General features: G+C 45.3%; 1 protein-coding gene across 11 annotated transcripts in view; it reads left to right on the forward strand.

Annotated features, from left to right (window-relative positions):
- LOC107142568 (leucine-rich repeats and immunoglobulin-like domains protein 1) overlaps positions 1–20,262 on the forward strand; it is an 83,219-nt gene that overhangs the window by 12,097 nt on the left and 50,860 nt on the right. For 10 of the 11 annotated variants that reach the window (XM_048791751.1, XM_048791752.1, XM_048791750.1 and 7 more), the window contains 2 exons: positions 6,711–6,782; positions 14,237–14,311. In XM_048791751.1, the coding sequence (XP_048647708.1) occupies positions 6,781–6,782; positions 14,237–14,311 (77 nt within the window). In that variant the 5' untranslated portion in view covers positions 6,711–6,780. Of the gene's footprint in view, positions 1–3,189; positions 3,668–6,710; positions 6,783–14,236; positions 14,312–20,262 lie in introns of those variants that run through there. The other variant, XM_048791744.1, reaches the window with a different exon arrangement.

Genomic DNA, 20,262 nt, shown 5'->3' on the forward strand with positions numbered 1-20,262 from the left:
GGGGAGGGGGGACACAAAAAGTAATCCAGGATAGGCCCAGCAAAACCTGTCTGCCAGCCACATCTGGCCAGAAGACTGTCAGTTTTTGACCTGATCTGGGCCACTGGCTCTTGAGGAAGTAGTTCTGAGTGACGGGCTTGTTTCTGGCTCCCTATGTGGCCAGGAGTACAGCTGGGACTCACGGGGTCTTACACCATCTCCTGATGGTTCTGCTTTGAAGTCACTTCCCTCTTTCCTCCCTAGCAAGTGTCTACCTACATCCTTCAGCTACTTAGAATAAAACCATCCACAGCCCCACCACCCTCTGATTTCCCTTTAAAGAGCCAAAATCATCTCCCTAAAGTCCAGAAGTGCTGTCAACATTCTGTTTCCTGGACCAGGCTACCTGAGAAGAGAGTCCTCCCTAAACATGATTACCCAGAGGCCAAGCAGCATCAGGATTGAGAGTGAGATTCCAGGACAGAGCCCCAGAGAGGAAGACTGTGTACGTGGAAACATGAGCTCCCGCTGGGTCCAACCCAGAAGCAGGGAATTTTTTTGTGTTTCAATGAACTGGAAAAGGCACATATGAACAAGTGTCAGGGCTGCCTGGAGAGTCTCCTGTTGGACGCTTGTGGGCAACATAGAGAAAACCCAGGGCGGAAGCTCATGTCTCCTGAACAGCCACTGCCTTGGGATGGAGCTGCCCTAGCATTCAAGTTCGAGAAGTAAGAGGTCTCTAAACCCAGAACAAGCAGCTGAGCCTCAAATGCTCCATCAGGCAACGGGGAAAATAATTGACTGTGTTCTCCCTTCTACAAACATACAATCCTCACAGGCACTGTTTCATTGGCCCAGTGCAGGGAGAAAAACTCCCCATGTGATTTTTTTAATTGTGGGAAGATATGTACAACATAAAGTTGACTTCCTATTTTAGCCATTTCTCAGTGGGCTGTGCGCATGCCTACGTTCACACGTCAGGCAACCATCACCACCACCCAGTTCAAGGACCTTCTCAACATCACCAGCAGAAATTCCGCACCATTAAACAGGGACTCTGCCCCATGTGTCCACCACCCTTGGAAGCCAGCCACTCCAGGTTCCTTGTTCGAATTGCAACCAGATGGTACCTTTCCTCCTGTGCCTGGCTGATTTTGCTAAAATCAGTGCCTTCGAGGTCTAGCCATGCCTGGATAGTGGTACACACCTGTCATCCCAGCAGCTCCAGAGGCTGAGGCAGGAGGGTCATGAGTTCAAAGCCACCCTAAGAACTTAGCTTGACCTTGTCCCAAAAGAAAATGTAAACAGGGCTGGGGATGTGGCTCCATGGTTAAGTGCCCCTGGGTTCAATCACCAGTACCAAAAAAAAATAAAATAAAATAAAAAAAAATCCACCCATGCTGTCACACATGTAGAGTTTCTTTTTAAGGCTCAATAGTCTTCCTTTGTATGGATGTCCCACATGTTGTGTATATAGTCATCCATAGATTTGGGTTGCTACTGTGAATAACACTGTTATGAACACTGGTGTGTTTTCTTAAAAAAATGTTAAAGAGGTTTTTAAATACGATTTTTTTCTTTTATTGTTTTTTAATTCTTTGATCAATATGCTTACTGTCAACTCATTTCTCATCAATTAAGGAAAGATGCTCTGCACAAAGGGTGTGAGTTCTCATCTCAGGCCCCAGGAACAATCAGTGAGCTAACCAGTGGAAACCTCAGCTGGGGCTCTGTTTCCAGGTGGCAGCTGACATGACACACATCTAAAGCATCTCACTTATTTCTAGGAACATGGTTGCCCCTTCCCAGGCCTGACATCTGAATGGGTCTTCAGTTGAAGGTTTTAGATTCTCCTGTCAAAACAATTCATCTGTCTGCAGGACAGATGCCATCCAAGGCATGCCTGTACCTTTCAGTAAGGAGCCCAGAGCTGGAGGGGAAAGAAACCTGGGGCGGGGGGGTATTTAGTTCCTGCCAATTGCAGCTTTTGTTAAACGTTTTGTCAGCCATTGTCAACACAAATTTTTCCTGTTCTTTGCACAAAGGGCGCAGAGATCTTGGAACAATGGAGCCCAAGCCTAGCCTTAGATATTCTTTCAGCTAATCTGCTCAAAGAGGACCCTGCGGCCCACCATTTGCAGAACACACAAGAGGCACCTTGGCAGAGAACAGCTCAGGTTTTACCCAGGCATATCAGAAAAGGCAAACTGTGTAACAGGGTAGGACAAGAGGGTGCTCAAAAAGCAGGCTTCCTGGAAAGACCCCGCAGAGCCACGGAATGTCAAGAGCTGAAGTCTTTCTATAGCTGAGAAATCCCATCTCTCTCTAAACCTAGCCAACTAGCCACGTGGCCATGTATAGTTAAACTACGTAAGAGTACACAAAATCATGAATTCAGAGCCAGGCATGGTGGTGCAGGCCTGTAATCCCAGCAGCTCGGGAGGCTGAGGCAGGAGGATTGAAAGTTCAAAGCCAGCTTCAGCAACTTAGGGAGGCCCTAAGCCACTCAGTGAGACCCTGTCTCTAAATAAAATACAAAATAGGGCTGGGGATGCGGCTCCATGGTTAAGCACCCTGGATTCAATCCCTGGTAACAAATATGTATGAATTCCTTTTTTTTTTTTCAGTTGCCAATGGATCTTTTATTTAATTTTCTTATTTATATATAGTGCTTAGGATCGAATTCACGGCCTCACACATTCCAGGCAAGTGCTCTGCCACTGAGCTATAATTCCAGTCCTCACTAGCCATATGTCAAGGTTTCAGGAGCTGTGTGTGACCTCATGCCATGATGCAGACGGGGCTGTCCATCATCACCATCCATCCAACTGAGCTGGATCTAAATCATAATCAAGCAGTATTTCTAAACCTGGGGATAACCAATAAATGTTTCAAGTAAAACAGCACCTACAGGAGAAACTTGAACTTTAAAAACAAATCTCAAGGGTAGGAGGGTGTAGTTCAGTGGTAGGGTGCTTGCCTGGCATGCGTGAAGCCCTGGGTTCCACTCCCCAGCAGCACAGAGAAAGATGATGAATGGGAGGGTTAGAGGAAGAAGAGGAGGGAGGAGGAGGAGGAGGAGAAAGGAGGGGCCTGGCCTGGGGTGTAGCTGAGTAGGAGAGCACTTGCCTGGCATGCAGAAGGCCCTAGGTTCAATCTGCATCGCTGCTAAAAACAATGATTATAATGATAAATATTCATTTCCTCATAACTCAAGATATTTGTTGAAAAGGGTGATGAAATATGGTGGGGTGGGGTGTATACTGATGCAAGCCCTTTAAAGCACACAAAAGACCATCCTGACAGGGGAAAGGGCCTCGGGAAGGCTTAAGTCTCTTGCAAGATGCTCCCACTCGGAACTGCCCTGAGCGTAATCTTATAGGCTTAATAGGTATTTACCTAATCTGACCAGCACCTTCCTGGATTACGGCCTGAACCACATATTATAAACTTGGCAAATGCTCTTCAGAGCTGCCAAACAATAATTCATTGACTTCTTGGAAGTGGAGAGACGAGAAGTTCCGTTGATTTTTGAGTAACCGGTGGCAGGGAAAACAAGCCCACTTGGTCCCAACAAACCCGTGCTGCCCATGGACTACTGCCTCTGTAGCAAAATGCTTGGTCCCATCTTGGACAAGAATGAGATGCTAGCTCCCCGTGGAAGGACTGGTTTCCAGTCTAGAACCAGGTATTCCTCTTCAGTCTCGTTTCCCAGCTAGCCTATGCCCATTTCTCAATCCTGGGTGGACTCCTGAACGTCATCTTCTTTTGCATAGTTGAAGCCTCCAGATGTTTGCTCAGCTGAACACCACAGCTGGAAAACGGGGACTAGACAACCCAGTGACCCAACTCCTGAGCACCAGTGGGCACCCAGAGATGGCCTGGGAAACATGCTTTCTGGGGCATCACAGGCTCCAGTCGCCAATCTCTTCCTCCACCTCAGAACCTGCCCTGTTCACTGCAGAAGGCACCTGCTTTTAAAGAACTGGGGAAGAGCGACTGGCCCCTTCAAGATTTCAAGGGGTGCGAGTGAGGAAGACCATATAACCTATTAGTTGTTTAATCCTTTAAGCTTGTGAGACTGTTTCTGCTATTTTTACCTTCTGAGGAATTACACACAGTACACACTAAGTTCCAATGAAATTACCAACACGACCTTCCCTAGACCCATGCCGTAAGGTTTTATGAGAATGGGAAATTAAAAAAAAAATTCTAGACTAAACTGGGCACCATGGCACACACCTCTAATCTCAGCAGCTTAGGCAGGAGGATGGGGATGGGGCTCAGTGGGTAAGCACCCCTGGGTTCAGTCCCCCCCCCTGCCAAAAACAAAGGATTTCCCGTAAACATATTTTGAGCCTTTCTGGAAAATGAAGAAGATTTACCTATGCTGGCTCTTTTTTCTGAAATGGAGAGCAAATGTCAACTGTTAAGTGTGCTGGTGTCCTGGTCATTTTGCCAGCTGCATGAAGTATCCGCTCTTTGCATCTCTTGCTTCCATGGTTTCTGAGAGCCCTTCTCTCATGTCTCCTCCAGGTCATCTCTCAAGTTGCCTGTGATGACATGAATTATAGCTTGAAGCTTGCGGTATCTTTACCTGTAGAAATGGTAGCCACCATCCCCTTCACCTGCCATGATAATCCACTCAGAGTAGAAGAAAATCTCAGTCCTTTTTCTGACATGAGAAATTCTCCCTTTGTGGGTTTTCTTTCTCAGTTCTAGCCTGTTGGTTTCTATTTACCCATTGATAAATACCCCCGAGTACAAGCAAGCCCGCACTTGACTTCAGTATCTGGCTTTAAAAGTTATCACCTGGGCTGGGGCTGTAGCGCAGCAGCAGAGTGCTTGCCTAACAAGTGTGAGACTCAGCATTCAGTCCTCAGCACCACATAACACGTTTGCTTATTTATTTATTTTTATGTCCATCTACAACTAAAAATATTTTTTAAAAGTTACCACCTTCAGTCTTTACGGCCTCTTAATTTCTGGACAAATGGCCTTTAATTCAGGCTGTGACACAAACACAGAGGTACCATTAGTTTCCAGTGCAGCTTGGCTTTTATTTAGATGAATGTCTTCCATGTTATAGGGAAATGGCTCTCAGTTCTAGGTTAGTATTGATTGAAATGTCTCTGGAGTAACCTTAAAAGATAGCTGCCACTTAGGTGACATTTTCAGAGGCAGACTTTAAACTCCTGATAACTGGGGCTGCTCATTGTCAGGAATGTCAGTGGAATGAATAGCTGAAATGAGAAACGTCAACCACTTTGGCCTGCTCGGGCTGGGTGGACTTAACTTTTGCAGCAGGAGTATGGAGTGAGAAGCTGGGGCTGATTTGGAGATCACATCTCATGGTTTCTGTCCCCAAAAGATGAAGCTGGTCTAGGTTGAGGCTGTGATCAGAGAAGCTCACCCTTCTTGGTGTTGGAGGGTACAGCTGGGGATGAATGGAAAGAAAGGTGTGATTCTGAGCTAGTGAGACAGCTGGTATTACCTGAGAAGGCTGCTCTTCCAGCTTTCCCTGCCTAGGGTTCATACCAGTGTGAATGTCTTAACACCTGGTTCCCTTCTTCTGTGTGATGATCGTGGCATGGGGATACTGTGCTCATAAAGAGCCTTGTAATTCTGAATCTTGTAGTTTCTTTTTGTAACAACCACTCAAATTGCGTTTGAGCAATTTTGAGTCCTGAATTCTTGTTTAGACCAGGGTTTCTCAGTCTCAGGATAGTATTGACACGTAGGGCTGGATATTTCTGTTGTGGGACAGTGCCTGTGCACAGTAGAATGTTGAATAGCAGCCTTGGCCCTTACCCACCAGACACCAGAACCACCCATTCGCCTCTGTCTTTATGTCTCTAGACATTGCCAGCTGTCTCCCCATGGGGGGTGTGGGGGGTTCAGCGTAAAATCATTCCTGATTGAGAACCACTGGCTTAGACAATAAAAGGCTTGAACCACCTTTTCTTCATTTCTTTACTGCTGTTTGATGTTGATGCATTAGTCAAACATTAATAAAAAATGTCATTAAGAATAGCCTTGATATGCCAGTAAATGGTTGGAGCTGGAGACTACCATGCTAAGTGAAATAAGCAAATCCCCAAAATCCAAAGGCCAAATGTTCTCTCTGAAATGCAGATGCTAACTCATAATAAGGGTTGGGGGGAGAATAGAAGTTCATTGGATGAGACAAAGGGGAATGAAGGGAAGGGAGGAGGATGGGAATAGGAAAGACAGTGGAATGAATGGGACAGAACTTTCCTATGTTCATATATGAACACACGACCAGGGAAACTCCACATCATGTCCAACCACAAGAATGGGAAGTTAGACTCCATGTATGTATAAAAGAATAGCCCTGGACTTTGCAAAGTATTTGGTGCAGAGTATTTGGACCAGGACACCTTAATGTGAATAGGGGTCTGGCTCACTTTAGGAATTCTTTACAGGTTGTTAGGTGATAAAATGATATTGCTTGAATCCATTGCCTCAAGTGGTTGGCATGTTCATTGCTTGCCTTTCAGTGCCTTGTTTATGGATGCAAGTGGGCAGGAGAGGTATATTTGTAAATTTCAGTAGCAAAAATGTTACTTAAAATAATGCATGAGACAATGGGAATTAGGAGGAAGAGGGCTTGGATTTTTGGGGGGAAGGGATTAAGTGGGAAAGGATAAAATTTGTCAATTCGGTGCACATTGCCAAGTATAGATTATTTTTTTCCTTTCCTTTACCAGAAACCTGAGTTACAACAAACTCTCTGAGATTCACCCTGCTGGCTTTGAGGACTTGCCAAATCTACAGGAAATGTGAGTGCTTTCCCTAAATCTCTGTATGGTTGGTAGAGGGGTGGAGAGATCTTGGAGAAAATCCTTTCATTTTGCAGCATTCCTTACTCTCCCGTGTGAAGGGGTATTTGCATCATTATGCCTTTACTGACAAATGACAGACAGTACAGTTGTCTGTGGTCAACCACAGTCTGAAAATATCAAATGGGAAATTTCAGAAATAAACAATTCATAAGTTCTAAATTGACGTGAATTATTATTATGAGTAGTGTGATGAAATCTTGTGCTCCTCTGCATGGTTCATGATTTACCCCTTTTCCCATTGTATCCATGCTGTATATCCTACCTTCCCGTTTGTCACTCGGTAGTCATCTCACTTTTCAGGTTGACTGTCATGGTACTACAAGTGCTTGAGTTCAAGTAACTCTTATGTACCTAATAATGGCCCCAAAGCCTGGCTGTGGTTTCTTTTTAGAGTTGAACAAAAATTAAAATTGGGGCATTTCCTCTGACATCATCTGGGCTTCCACTTAACACTTCTTTGAGCACCTTTTCTATGCCAGGCACTGTCCTGGGTGCCTGAATAAGACATGAAAATGGGGAAGGGGCTCAGGAGAGGAAGGTGGGGCACTTGACTCCGGCATAGAAATTTTGAGGGCACCCCAAACTCAGCAATCGAGGTAATGGCTATTTTGATGCAATGCTTAAAAAAATCAAAATTAATCCCCCCCTCTCTAAAATATCTACGAGGGGCGAAATATAAAAAATTTGAACTGAGGCAGAATCAGTACTACTGATCATTTTCCTGTTGCCCAAGACTCCAGCATGGCTTGACATAGCACCGTTGCTGACACTGTCTGGATTTAAACTTTTTTGATATTTTGTTCATAATGGAATTTACTTTGCATTCTTTTTTTTCCTCCTTACTAGGAATGAACCCTGGGGAGCTTAACCCCTGAGCCCCATCCCCAGCTCTCTTTTATAGTTTATTTAGAGACAGGGTCTCACTGAGTTGCTTAGGGCTTCTCTCAGTTGCTTAGGCTGGCTTTAAACTTGTGGTCCTCCTGCCTCAGCCTCCCCATCCCACCATCATTTTTACATTTTAAAAAAAAGAGACATTATTTTAACACATTCTTTGTGGATGCTTCAGACGGTGCTCTTAGCATTGGTTTTGCTAGCTCCCTAGTTCTTGTTCCTTGCTCACACAGGCTTTCGACTTCCATTGGGTTTTGCTCTCTTGACCACCAACCACTAGTTTCCTTGTTTTAAGAGTGGAATCCCCCCACCCCCAGCACTGCCTTCCTGAGTGGGCCTTGTAAAACCAAGGTCATCTATTACAGACAGAGTAGGGTGAAGTGGGGGTGGAAACACTCGTTTTAGTGGCAAGCAGAACTGGATTTTGACATTTGAGTTCTGGTTCTGCCCCTTGGGGTTCTCGTTTTGAGTCTGTGTCCCTGGACAAGTGACAGCTCCTCAGTGTTTCCTTTGCCTCCTCTGTGCCATCGACATAGTGACACACGATCAGTATCATTGTAGTTATTAACTGAAGATGATGGTTTGGCCCTGGCTATGGCAAAGGCTCACTGAGTATCATTTCTCTTTTGCTACTTTTGAAACTGGGCAGCCCTGGCTGAGTGCTAGTTTAGAAACACATTTTTGGAGACTGACAGGTTGAACCTTTTACCTACTGTGACTTCCTTCTCTCCCTGGTGCCACTCCCTGGACTCTCCAGACATGGTACCCAGAGCAGCAGAACTCCTCACTGAAAGCCTGTGGGGCTTTTCCTGCAGGAATTCTGATACTCCTGGAGATTATAAGAGGTGTCAGGGGTGAGTGGTGGGGAGATGGGAAAGGATGTGGAAGAAAAGACAAAAAAAACAAAACAAAAAAAAACCTCAAGAATCGCAGTTGATACCCAATTGCATCAGAATTAGCTGGGCCTGAGTGTTTCCCAGGGGGCAGCCAGTTCTCCCAAACCCCGAGGAGTGTCAGAGCCAGGCCTGGCAAAGGAGCCGGGGGTGGCTTAGCAGTGGTTTAATTTTGGAGGCCCTCGAACCACATAATACTGTGGGTTGGTTAGAGGGAGAAAGCCAGCCATTTGGAGGCACTTGGAGGACATGGGGGCACTTAGACAGCTGCTTCCAAGCCACATGGTCTGCACTTCCCACAGCCCTGAGGGCCCACCAGGAGGGCCTCCACCCAGGAGGGTGCTGGACACCGAGGCTCTTCTATAATAGGAAGGCTGTTTATACAGTCCTCTGTGAAAATGGTGCTCAGCTCACGATACTGCTGCCTGGCTGAGATTCCTTGCTGTGGATACCCCTATGTGCTCACCAGAGCCACTGACCTAAAATGTTCTGAGGGGTGAGGAAGCCTAGCCTGTGTCTGCTATTGGGTATTTATGGCTCGCTGTGCTGCCAGCATCTAAGGCTGCTGCCCGCTGCCTCCCCACGTTCATGCACATGCATGAGGAGAGTGCATGATGGTTGTATGTTGGGCACAGGTGGGGTAGGGGTTGCTCTGAGGCACTATTTTTGGCTGTGAATCACTACCACCTGCTAGTTATTTCCCACGTATCTGTATCCTAAACCTTTATGTTTCATTATTTCAGCTGTAACCTGCCCAGACCCTATAAGCTTGGCACTTGTATTATTTTCATTGGTTGAAAAGGGAAACAAAGGTACTGCAAGTTTTGAGAACGATGAGATCCGATTTTAAAACATAAGCTGGCTTGGCTCAGTGGCTTATGCCTGTCATCCCAGCAGCTCCAGAGGCTGAGGCAGGAGGATTGGAAGTTCAAAGCCAGCCTCAGCAACTTAGCAAGACCCTAAGCAACTCAGCAAAACCCTGTCTCTAAATAAAATAGAAAAAGGATTGGGGATGTGGCTCAGTGGTTCAGTGCCCCTAGGTTCAATCCCTAGTACTAGAAAGAAAAGAAAGAAAGAAAAGAGAAAGAAAACCCCCAAACCAAACTAAAACAAACAAACAAAAAATGCAAGCTGTGTAATCTCCTTGAAAAAATTCCTTTTCTGCCACTCTGTCTCAGTTTCTTCTTTTGGGGTGAGATGATCATTCCTATTTTCCTGAAAGGGTTGGCTTGCCATTCAGGTTTGCAACAGATTCCTGGCACTGGGTCTGTGTTCACCCTGATTATTGTATGCACTTGTTAAAGTGACCACAGCCAGTCCTCCCCATGGCCATGGATTCAACCAACTTCTGATTGAAAATATTGGAGAAAAATTTACATATACAAACTTTTTTTTCTCCTTGTCGTTATTCCCTAAAAATACAATGTAACAACTATTTCCATAGCCTTTATGCAACATTAGATAACATTCAGAGTAACCTAGAAGTGATTTAAAGTTTATATGAGGAGATGCATAGGATTTATACAAATACTGCTACAGTTTTCTGTAAAGGTCTTGGGCATATTTTGGTGGAGGGGGGGTTCCTACAGTTAACCCCACAGATACCAAGGGAGAGCTATATATTCTTTGTCATTATACAAAAATAATTTTAGAAATTATGTATCATGAAGTCTTGCTAAAGCCATTATTTAGTATGCATTATTCTCCAGTAGATAAAGCATAACCTCAGTTATTAAGTCTCTTGAAATCATGTTCCTGTGTGCTCCTGATGGCTTTCTCCCTCTTAAGAAACAAAACCAAGCTGATGTGGTGATGCACACCTGTAATCCCAACTGCCCCAGAGGCTCAGGCAGGAGGATGGCAAGTTCAAGGCCATCCTAGGCAATTTGGGAAAACCCTGTCTCAAAATACATTAAAAACAGAAGAACCAGGGGATGTGGCTCAGTGGTAGAGCACTTGCCTAGCATGCATGAAGCCCTGGGTTCAACCCCTAGTACGATAAATAAATAAATTTATTAATTTATTAATAAGATTAATAAGTAAGGGGAAAAAAAGAAGGGAAACCAAAGTTCCAGCCCTCCTCCTGACTCGAATTGTTAGTAGTTGGATCTGTGTCTAGTTGGGAGCAATTGGAACAACCATTCTGCCTACCAAGAACAAATTGGCGAAATAAATCAGTAAAGAAAAGGGTCCATTTTTTTTTTTAAAACCACTCATACCAGCAGAGGACTACTCTGCAGCTGGCTGAAAGACTTGTGAAGACCTCCTCAAGATATATTACTGAGGGGAAAAGAGCAGTACAGAATAGCCCACAAGACACAAGTTTGTGTAAAATAAAAACACATGCACATCTCTCATAGCCTGCAGCAGGAGGTTCCCCTTGGAGGCAGGCCAGGAGACTGAAGGATACAGGAACTTTTTTTTCACTGTATACTCCGTGTATTCTTTTTTGAAATGGTTTGAAATCTTTACTGTGTGCCTCTATCAGCTATTCAATCAATAAGTCTGGCAAGGAAAAAAAGATGCTATAACCCCATAATACTCCTTGGGTGGGTTTTATATTGTTGGTTAAAAGGCCAAACTTCATTAAGATAATAGATAAACTTCATTAAGATAATAAATGATGATGATGTACTGTGAAATGTCCTTTGTAACATTTAAATGTAACTTTTCCCTTGAACCGAGCTAAGTAAGTGTAAGTTTGGGGAGAAAACTCAGGGACCCACAAGTCCCCGCTGACCTTAAGGATTGAGTGGGTCAGGTCTTGTCCGGGTTCTGCTCTGGGGTCAGGCAACCCTCGCAGCCCCCAGTGACCTAACTTACACCTCCTTCCAGCTCCTGGGTTGGGCCGTGATTCATAGTCCGAAGCATTTGAGGCACTTCTTGGTCCTGAATCATCAGAAAAAGTTTTATAGAAGCCAGATATCTCAGCAAGAGTTTTAGGGCCTTTGGTGGAAATCAGCTTCGTTTGGGGGCTGGAGGCTCATTAGCCAGAGTTTTTACATACTCAGTTTTAGGTTCCAATTCAAATCAAGGCAGAAAAACAACTTCAGTGTTACCTAAGGGATTAGGAGCTTTCTGGCCAGCCTCATGCTTGTTGGCTTGTTTGCTCATTGCTCTTCTCTGATTTGAGGCCACTGTTCATCTCTTGGCCATGTCCCCCTGGCCGGTTACTTAAACTGACTTGGGAAATGAGTGTCATATAGGAAACAGCAGTAATAACTGGAAACTAACTCAAAGTTGTTGTGATGATTACTTTACATAATACATACAGGGGTTTCACTACAATCGTAAAGAAACAAGCTGGGTGTGGTGATGCATGCCTGTCATCCCAGCAGCTCAGGAGGCTGAGGCAGGAGGATCGCAAGTTCAAAGCCAGCCTCAGCAATTTACCAAGGCCCTAAGCAACTCAGTGAGACCCTGTCTCTAAATAAAATACAAAAAAAGGAGCTGGGGATGAGTCTCAGTGGTCGAGTGCCCCTGAGGGGATAATGATAAAAAACAAACAAACAAACAAAAAAAAACAGAAGATAGTAGTTAACAACCCAGACAGACTTTGGGGCCAGATTTCCTGGGCCACTGCTATTTTCTGCTAGTGATGTTGGTCCAATTACTTAACACCTCTTATTTCAATGGAAACATTCCTGGGACCCACTTCTACGGTCCAAAAGATGAGTCCATAGGCTGAAAACCTCTTAGAGCTTCATCTGGTAGATAGTAAGCCTTTGGTTAAGTTACCTGCTACTCTTCTTATTACCTCATCTTCTGTTTTAGAGTCAATCTCTAGGAGACACCTTGGTGGTAGCAGGCGCCTGAGCTGAGCTTTTCTTGCTCTGGTGAAAACGGAGGGTGTCCTCTCGTGATATGTGTGCTCATAGGTACTGTGAAATTTTCCTGGTCATGATTAAGACTGATGGAGAATTTTCAGTACCGTGATGGGAAATGGATCTCGAAGCAGGGTTGGGAGAGATAAAAGGTAGAAGCAGAAACCATCTGATTCAGGGGACCGTCAGATAACAGACTGTTAAAATAATTAATTGCCTATTTCAACACACAAACAAGGATTTGCCACATGATATGGATCTGCTTTCTCTCTGCCAGATGCTTCAGTCATGAAGCTATTTAAACAGGCATTCTGTGTCCTACGGCCCAGTAATTGTCAAGCCTCATCCCTAACTGGCTTTGGCACCGAAGAAAGCAAATGGGATAATTCAAGGCCTTTCTTTCTTTCTTTTTTTTTTTTTTTCACTTCTCCTATTCATTTCTGTAAAAGATGGCAGACAACCAGACGATTCTGTTCAGGCAAATGTGGGTTCTCTACTTGTATGAATACAGCTGTCATGCCAGTGGCCTGTCTTCAGAGAGTGCCCTGTGTGTAAGATGTACCTCCCTTAAAAAATCGAGAGCAAGATAATCCAGTTTTATTCCCTTGACTTTGCATCTCAAGTACAATTTCTTTCAAGCCCGTCACCCAGCAGAATGCCTGGACACTGCTTTGGCTTTTCTGAGGTTTCTTGGGCTCACATTGCAAGTCTGATTTTTGGATTCTCTTCCCAGATTTGGAAATACATGTCCATGTAAGGAGGCCAGATTGTACAGCCTCTGGGGGCAGACCAGGCAAGCTGTGTCCATGGGCTTTCCCTTCCATTAAGAGATATCAATGGTGGAAAGAGAGATTTTAGGACCTTCCAGCAGGAAGGGAACTTGGAGAGCACATCCTGTCTGCAGAGGGTTTTCACAATGTCTGTGTGCAGAAAGCATGCGTATATGTTTGTTTTCCTGGAAGACCATCCAGAGACTCCATTAGAGTCCAGGGAAGCTGGAACCTCAAATGGATGAGCATCTCTGAGTCCAGCCCCTTTGTTATTTCATAGTGAAGACATTGAAATAATCGGTCCCATATGTGACTAGCATCTCAGAACCCCACAGGAGTGAGCCACTGGGCTCCAGCTTTCTGTTCCTGCATGTTACCCTGTGGTTCAGGCAGAGCACTGAGCAACCAGGAGGGGACAGTCTTTCCTCTCCAGATCCCTTCCTGATTGATTGAGCCAACCAGGATGGACTTGGGGCCACACTTGACCTGAACCTGTATCTGGGCCTATTCTCATTACTCGATGTCTGTTAGTCTTGATTTCTTTTCTGAACTTGATGCTAGTGTTAATTTCTTACCAGGGGTGTGAGGAATAGTTAGGCTTTGTGACTTCGTAGAACTTCTTTCTCTTTAAAAACTCACTTGTGGATTCTTTTATTTCACACCTCCTGTGGTGAATGCAGCAGGGGGTTTCTATTTATCTATCTATCATCTATCTATCTATTTTTTGGTAGCTGGATTGAACCCAGGGTGCTTAACCACTGAGCCACATCCCCAGGCCTTTTTATATTTTATTTAGAGCCAGGGTCTCACTAAGTTGCTTAGGGCCTCACTAAGTTGCTGAGGCTGGCTTTGAACTCACGATCCTCCTGCCTCAGCCTCCGAAGCTGCTGGGATGACAGGTCTGTGCCACCGCGCCTGGCTCATGGTGGTTTTGATTGGCCTTGTATGTTTGTGTTTCTAAATGCTTAACTTAAGTGCTCCATATGATCCATTCCCTCTTGCTTTTGTTGCAGGTACCTCCATAATAATGAGTTGACAGCCATACCATCCCTGGGTGCTGCCTCTCCACATGTGGTGTCTCTCTTTCTGTGAGTAGTGCCATCTGGGGCTCTGGGCCATGGTGGGTCCGTGGTTTTGGCTTGCTGACACTGGTGGCAGGAGAACTTGTGGTGGCGTGCTTGCTCACTGGTGGAGAATGACCTTCATCACAGAAAATGCCTTGTTTGCTGTTCTGGGGTTTTGCAGAATCAAAAGCTGGAGGTTTTGCCCCCCACACCCATTTATTTCCAGCAGTGCTGGGGATGGAACCTCAGGCTTCACACATGCTAGCTAGGCATGTGCCCTACCATTGAGCCACTCTCCAGCCCTTGACTTGTCTCCCATTTGGGGGACGCTAGGACTTTTCTACTTGCTCTCTGACCCATGAAGTTGCAGCTCAGGTGAATAAACTGGAATTAAAGGAAGCTGTGTGAATTATAAGATAGCAGGCTCAGCTCTGTGCCAGTGAATTTGGGACTGAGACTCAGTTTACTTTTAGGGCTCTAAAATAAAATAAATAAATATATATATATATATGTATATATATATATATATATATATATATATATATATATAAAAAATAATGAAGTGCCTCCTGGCCTCAGAAATCAGCAGAAAAAAGAGGAATTCATTGTAATGGTCAATGATAGACTGAAGTGAAATCTGGGTGTTCTTACAGAGGAAACCAAAAAGGACATAAATGGTTTTAACCAAAAAATGCAGTGAGGAAGCCCCGGGGTGTGATCATTTGAGCCTTTTGCCTTTGCTGGGGCCGAGGCACCTGGCTTGGCCCTGCTCCTGCAGCCTGACAGGTCTTCCCAGCTGGGAGTCCAGCCATGCGCTCCACCAGATTTTTTGGGCAGCTTCCCGAGCAGAGTACCCCCTTCCTACTGAATTTCCTGTCCACACTGCAGCCCTGCACATTTTTACTTTATCTTGATTTTGCTAGTTTTACAATTCGTTTGCTCACCTGTGTGCGTCCTTTTCTCTGGAACCCTGGAACTCAGCAGGCTGAGCAGGGGGATACGGCAGGAAGGCACTATTAAAAAGATCTCGGGTTAGCGTGTCGATCTTGGATTTTGGCTGGCTGCGGGCCCTGTGTTCAGGGAGCAGCCTTTTGAAACATGCTCTGGAGCTGAACCTTTTTCCAGGCTGCTGAGGGTTCTTCAGGAAAGCCTGGGGAGGGGCTGGGTGGTGGCTCACCCTATCCTGGACAGTTAACGTCATCTCTGAATCTCATAAAAGAAAAATGTGACTCTGACATTTTTTTTGGAGGGGAGGGATACTAGGGATTGAACCAGGGCACCTTACCACTGAGCCACATCCCCAGACTCTTTTATATTTTGAGACATGGCCTAGCTAAATTGCTTAGGGCCTCACTAAGTTGCCCAGGCTCGCCTTAAACTTGCTATCCTCTTGCATCAGCCTCCCGAGTCACTGGGATTACAAGTGGACAGGGCCAGGCCTAGAAGGAAGCAGAACATACATGAAGCACTTGCTATCATGAGGGTCACTTAGCAAATATGTGATACTTGGTGGCTCTTAATGGTGGCTGGTTCTCACATAACTCCTTGGGTCTTGATGAGACCTCACTGTAGGCCCACAGGCATTGTAGGACGGTCTTTGTTCCCTGTGAAGGAATGAATATTGAAAGCAGGAAAACCATGGCCCTTGAAGTATGAGCAGAGGGTTCACTTTCTTTTTTGTGCCCACTTGTTCTGTGCGCAGCACCTGCAAGGTGCCTAATCGTGGGCTACATTAAATGAGTCAGCTTTTGGAGAGGTGAGCTGGGGATGTGGAAACCCCCAGAGTGTTCCTCAAGCCAAGTGCATGGAGATGCTCATGAATCCTGAGAGCCCAAGTTGTGCACCAGCAGTATCATATCCACATCAGGCCCATTAGAAATGCAGGGCCACAGCCAGGCGGGTGCGGTGTTGCCTGCCTGTCATCCCAGAGGCTCGGGAGGCTGCAACAGGAGGATGGTGAGTTCAAAGCCATCCTCAGCAAATCAAGGCACTAAGCAACTCAGAGAGACCCTGTCTCTAAATAAAACACAAAATAGGGCTGGGGATGGGGCTCAGTGGTCAAGTGTCCCTGGGTTCAATCCCTGGCACACCCCACCCCCAACACCACCCCAAACGAAGAAATGCAGGGCCACATCCCCCAAAACCACATTTTTAACAAGCTCCCAGGCCATTCGGCCACTCATTCCTCCTATTCTTGTTCGGTGAGGGAGCCAGGATAGCAGAGCATATCTTGGAGTTGCTAGAGAAGAAGGTGCGACTCCCCAAATGTATACTAAGTTGCAAAATGGAGAGGTAGAATTGAGATGGGACAAGTGTGTCCTTCCAAGGCTTCTTTGTCCACCCCCTGCCCTTGGAGCAAGGAGCATGGTAGGTGACTGTGAGGTATCCCATGCCAGAGGCAGGAAGGCCCCCAGCTTGCACCCCGGGCCTGTGGCACTTGAATCACTCCTTGCTCTGCTGACTAAAAATAAATTTCTGTTCCCTGGCCCCAGTGCCAGTAGCAGTGGGGCTGTCTGGCCTTGTTCCTGCTATTCCATTAGACTGTGTTGAAATATGTATGAGAGAGAGAGAGAGAGAGACTGACTCCCTTCTCACTCCGATTCAGTTTTGGAAAATGCAGGTTAGCATTGGCAACCTCTCTGGCCTGAAGTTAGTCTCCATCTGACTTGGGCAGTGATTTCTCTGAGACAACAGAAATGAAAGGGTCTTTATTTTCATTTTCTCGGAGGTTTTCAGACTGGATGCCTGGACCGAGTGTCTGCAGACAGTTAGGTTAGCAGCGTGACCTCTGGGGAACAGGAGTCTAGATGATTTTGCGGTCACCCTGCATGCATTTCTGGGTTTCCTTTGTGGTCTACATGAAGGATGGAGGAGAGAACAACAGAGGATGAGCAGAGAGTGGATGAGGGTCACTTTGTAGCCAAAGGACATTTTTCCCATTCTGACCCAACAAGGCTTTTAGCATCTCCATCCATGAAGTGGTGCCCATTGATCAGCTTAGAAGAACATGTGTTTCTGATAGGTACTGTTGCCTTGCAGAAATTTAGAATTAAAATGTGTCCCGTGTTCTGTGAGTAATTATTAGGTGTCTCCTGTGCCCCGTGAAGTTGTGTCCCAGAGGCTGTTCCAAGGTGACGTGGAAGCACTGACACATTGTCTGAAAATGTGCTAATAGTTACAAACTTCATTTTTGCTTGCTTATGGCAGTGGGGATGGGACGCAGGGCCTTTCACATATTAGGCAAGTGCCGTACCACTGAGCTGTACTCTGACATCTGAGAGTCCTTAGTCCCTCAGTATTTTATCCTGCCCCCACTTTTGGTACCAGGGATGGAACCCAGGAGAGCTCACCACTGAGCCACATCCCCAGCCCTATTTTGTATTTTATTTAGATACAGGGTCTCCCTGAGTTGTTTAAAGCCTCGCTAAACAACGAGGCTGGCTTTGAACTCATGATCCTCCTGCCTCAGCCTCCTGAGCTGCTGGAATTATAGGCATGTGCCACACTGTTCAGTGGTTTATTTCCCTTTTTTGAGCAGGTAGAGGATCAGAAAAGTAAGCAAAATATGATTACTGTGAGGCCATGTGAGTTCGAGGAGACAATTTTGTTGCGACTAGTTTATAGACTAATGCAGAAAGGAAAAGTGGAGATCTGGTGTGTATTCTTCTCTGCCTCTGGTGCAGGTGTGACCTGGGACAAGTTCCTTTTTTTCTTTTTTGATGAATCAGGCATCGATTTCTTGGGTGACCCAGAAGTAGAGGGCAGGGGCAATGTCACTGAAGACATGGTTGGTCCGTCTGTCCAGTAGCTGCTCTTTGTACTTTGTGTCTTTCAGCAGAAATAGCAGATTTGTGGTTTTCAGCTCAGACACCTGTCATCCTAGACTTGGCCTCTGGAGCTGAGTTCTTCTTCTCTGTCACACAGGCGTGCCCTGAGTTCTCAGACTCCAGTTCCCTTCTTTGCTGAGTGTCACCCTTGGAAGGGTCTCCTGGGAAGAGGTTTTGTTTTGTGCCTGACTTTAATATCAGGGCTTTGAGAGAGAGAGAGAGAGAGAGAGAGAGAGAGAGAGAGAGAGAGAGAGTGTTTTGGGAACTTGGGTCCTACAGCACAATTTCAGTTGGTTAATACTTTCTGATTAAAGGGATCTAACTCAATTAAAGTATTTGTCAGAGAGCAGATTTATTTGCATCTTGTCCTGAGGATAATACCAGAGCCATTTGTCCTTAATATCAGAAAGCATAAAACTCCAGGAAAGCTTTTAATAGGATTGGGTTGGAGCGAGGGCGCTAATTTCATAAAAATAGTTCTCAGAAAAAGAAACAGCCTTTTGTTAAATGGGAGCAGAGTCTGCCAGTCGAATTTCACATTAGAGATTTTTTTTTTTTTTTTTAATTAGAAGTCCAGGAAACTCCAGTTAGAGTTCCCACGGCAACAGTAATTTTGTCTGAGGCATAAGCAACATTTCTGCTAAAGGAACATTTCTGCTTTTCCTGCGGCAGTTCTGCACTTACGCCATGGAGGAGGTTGGTTGTGGTGTGGAGGACTGATTGGTTTTCATTCCTGGGAGGAAAGCAGACTGAAAACTGATTTTCACTCTGAACCCCATGCAGAGGCCGCCCTGGCTGTGTCTGCCCGGCTTCCTCTCCAGGTGGTGGTGGTACCTGTCAGAACTTGCCTCTTCACCCTGCCACCTCCTTTGCTCTCCCTGACCTGTGTCCACCAGGTGGGAGATAAAAACAAAAACCAGGTTGACACAGTTACTTGTGTCTTTGTGAAATTGCTGTCAAAATTCCTTAGGGGTGTGTGTGTGTGTGTGTTTAAACACACTGAAATATTTCTAATCTTGAAAAAAATTTTTGGGGTGGGGCAGTTACTGCGGATTGAACCCAGGGGCCCTTAACCACTGAGCCACATCTCCAGCCCTTTTTTTGTATTTTATTTAGAGACAGGGGGTCTCATTTAAGTTGATGAGGCTGGCTTTGAACTCATGATCCTTCTGCCTCAGCCTGGGATGACAGGCGTGCACCACTGCACTTGGGCTCTTTGGATTTTTTTGATTGAGATGAAATTAATGAACTCAACATTTTAAATATTTTGAGGTATATACAGTTCAGCTTTTAGTACCTTCTCAATGGTGTCCAACCGTAACCAGTATCTAATGCTAAAACATTTTTACCACCACAAAAAGAGACCCCCTTCACACCCTCCACCCATCAGCATTCACTTCAATTCCCTTCCTTTCAGCCTCTGGTGGCCACATATCTGAAAATGTCATTTGCTTTTTTTTGTTGTTGTTTTGTACCAGTGATTGAACCCAGGTGTATTTAATGACTGAGCCACATCCCAGCCTTTTTTATTAAAAAAATATTTTATTTCTAAATATTTCTTGCTGAGTTGTTGGGGGTCTCACTAAGTTGCTAAGGCTGTCTTTGAACTTGCCATCCTCCTGCCTCAGCCTCCCCAGCCGCTGCAATTACACGCATGGGCCACTACGCATGGCTGTCATTTGCTTTTGAGGAAAATTTTTCTCTCCCGTTAACAAATGTACCTGGAAGACTTAGAGTATGAATAAATTAAATAAAAATACCTGAGATGGTTCTAAGTCCTCTAATTTGCTGACCTCTTAGCCGAAGAAAAACTGATTAAATAAAAGGGATGCGATATTTAACATCCTAGTAAATTGTAAGTCCCAGAGAACACAGCCTGGGAGGAAAGCAACCTGGTGTCCTGTGGGTGACCTCTCTCATATTGAGGCAAGTGAGGAGCTGGAGAGATCACTGGCAGCAACCGCCTGAGCCCTCTTCCTGGCTGGATCTGCTAGTGACATAAAATCAATGGGAATACCTAACTCTCTAGCAAACCCTCTAGAAAAAGAGAGAGAGAGAGAGAGAGAGAGAGAGAGAGAGAGAGAGAGAGATATGAGATCAATCTTCTTTACAGTCTCCTTAGTGCAGAGATCAATTCACATTAAAGTG

The sequence above is a fragment of the Marmota marmota genome, unplaced genomic scaffold, assembly GCF_001458135.2.
Source record: "Marmota marmota marmota unplaced genomic scaffold, marMar, whole genome shotgun sequence".
NCBI lineage: Eukaryota > Metazoa > Chordata > Mammalia > Rodentia > Sciuridae > Marmota > Marmota marmota.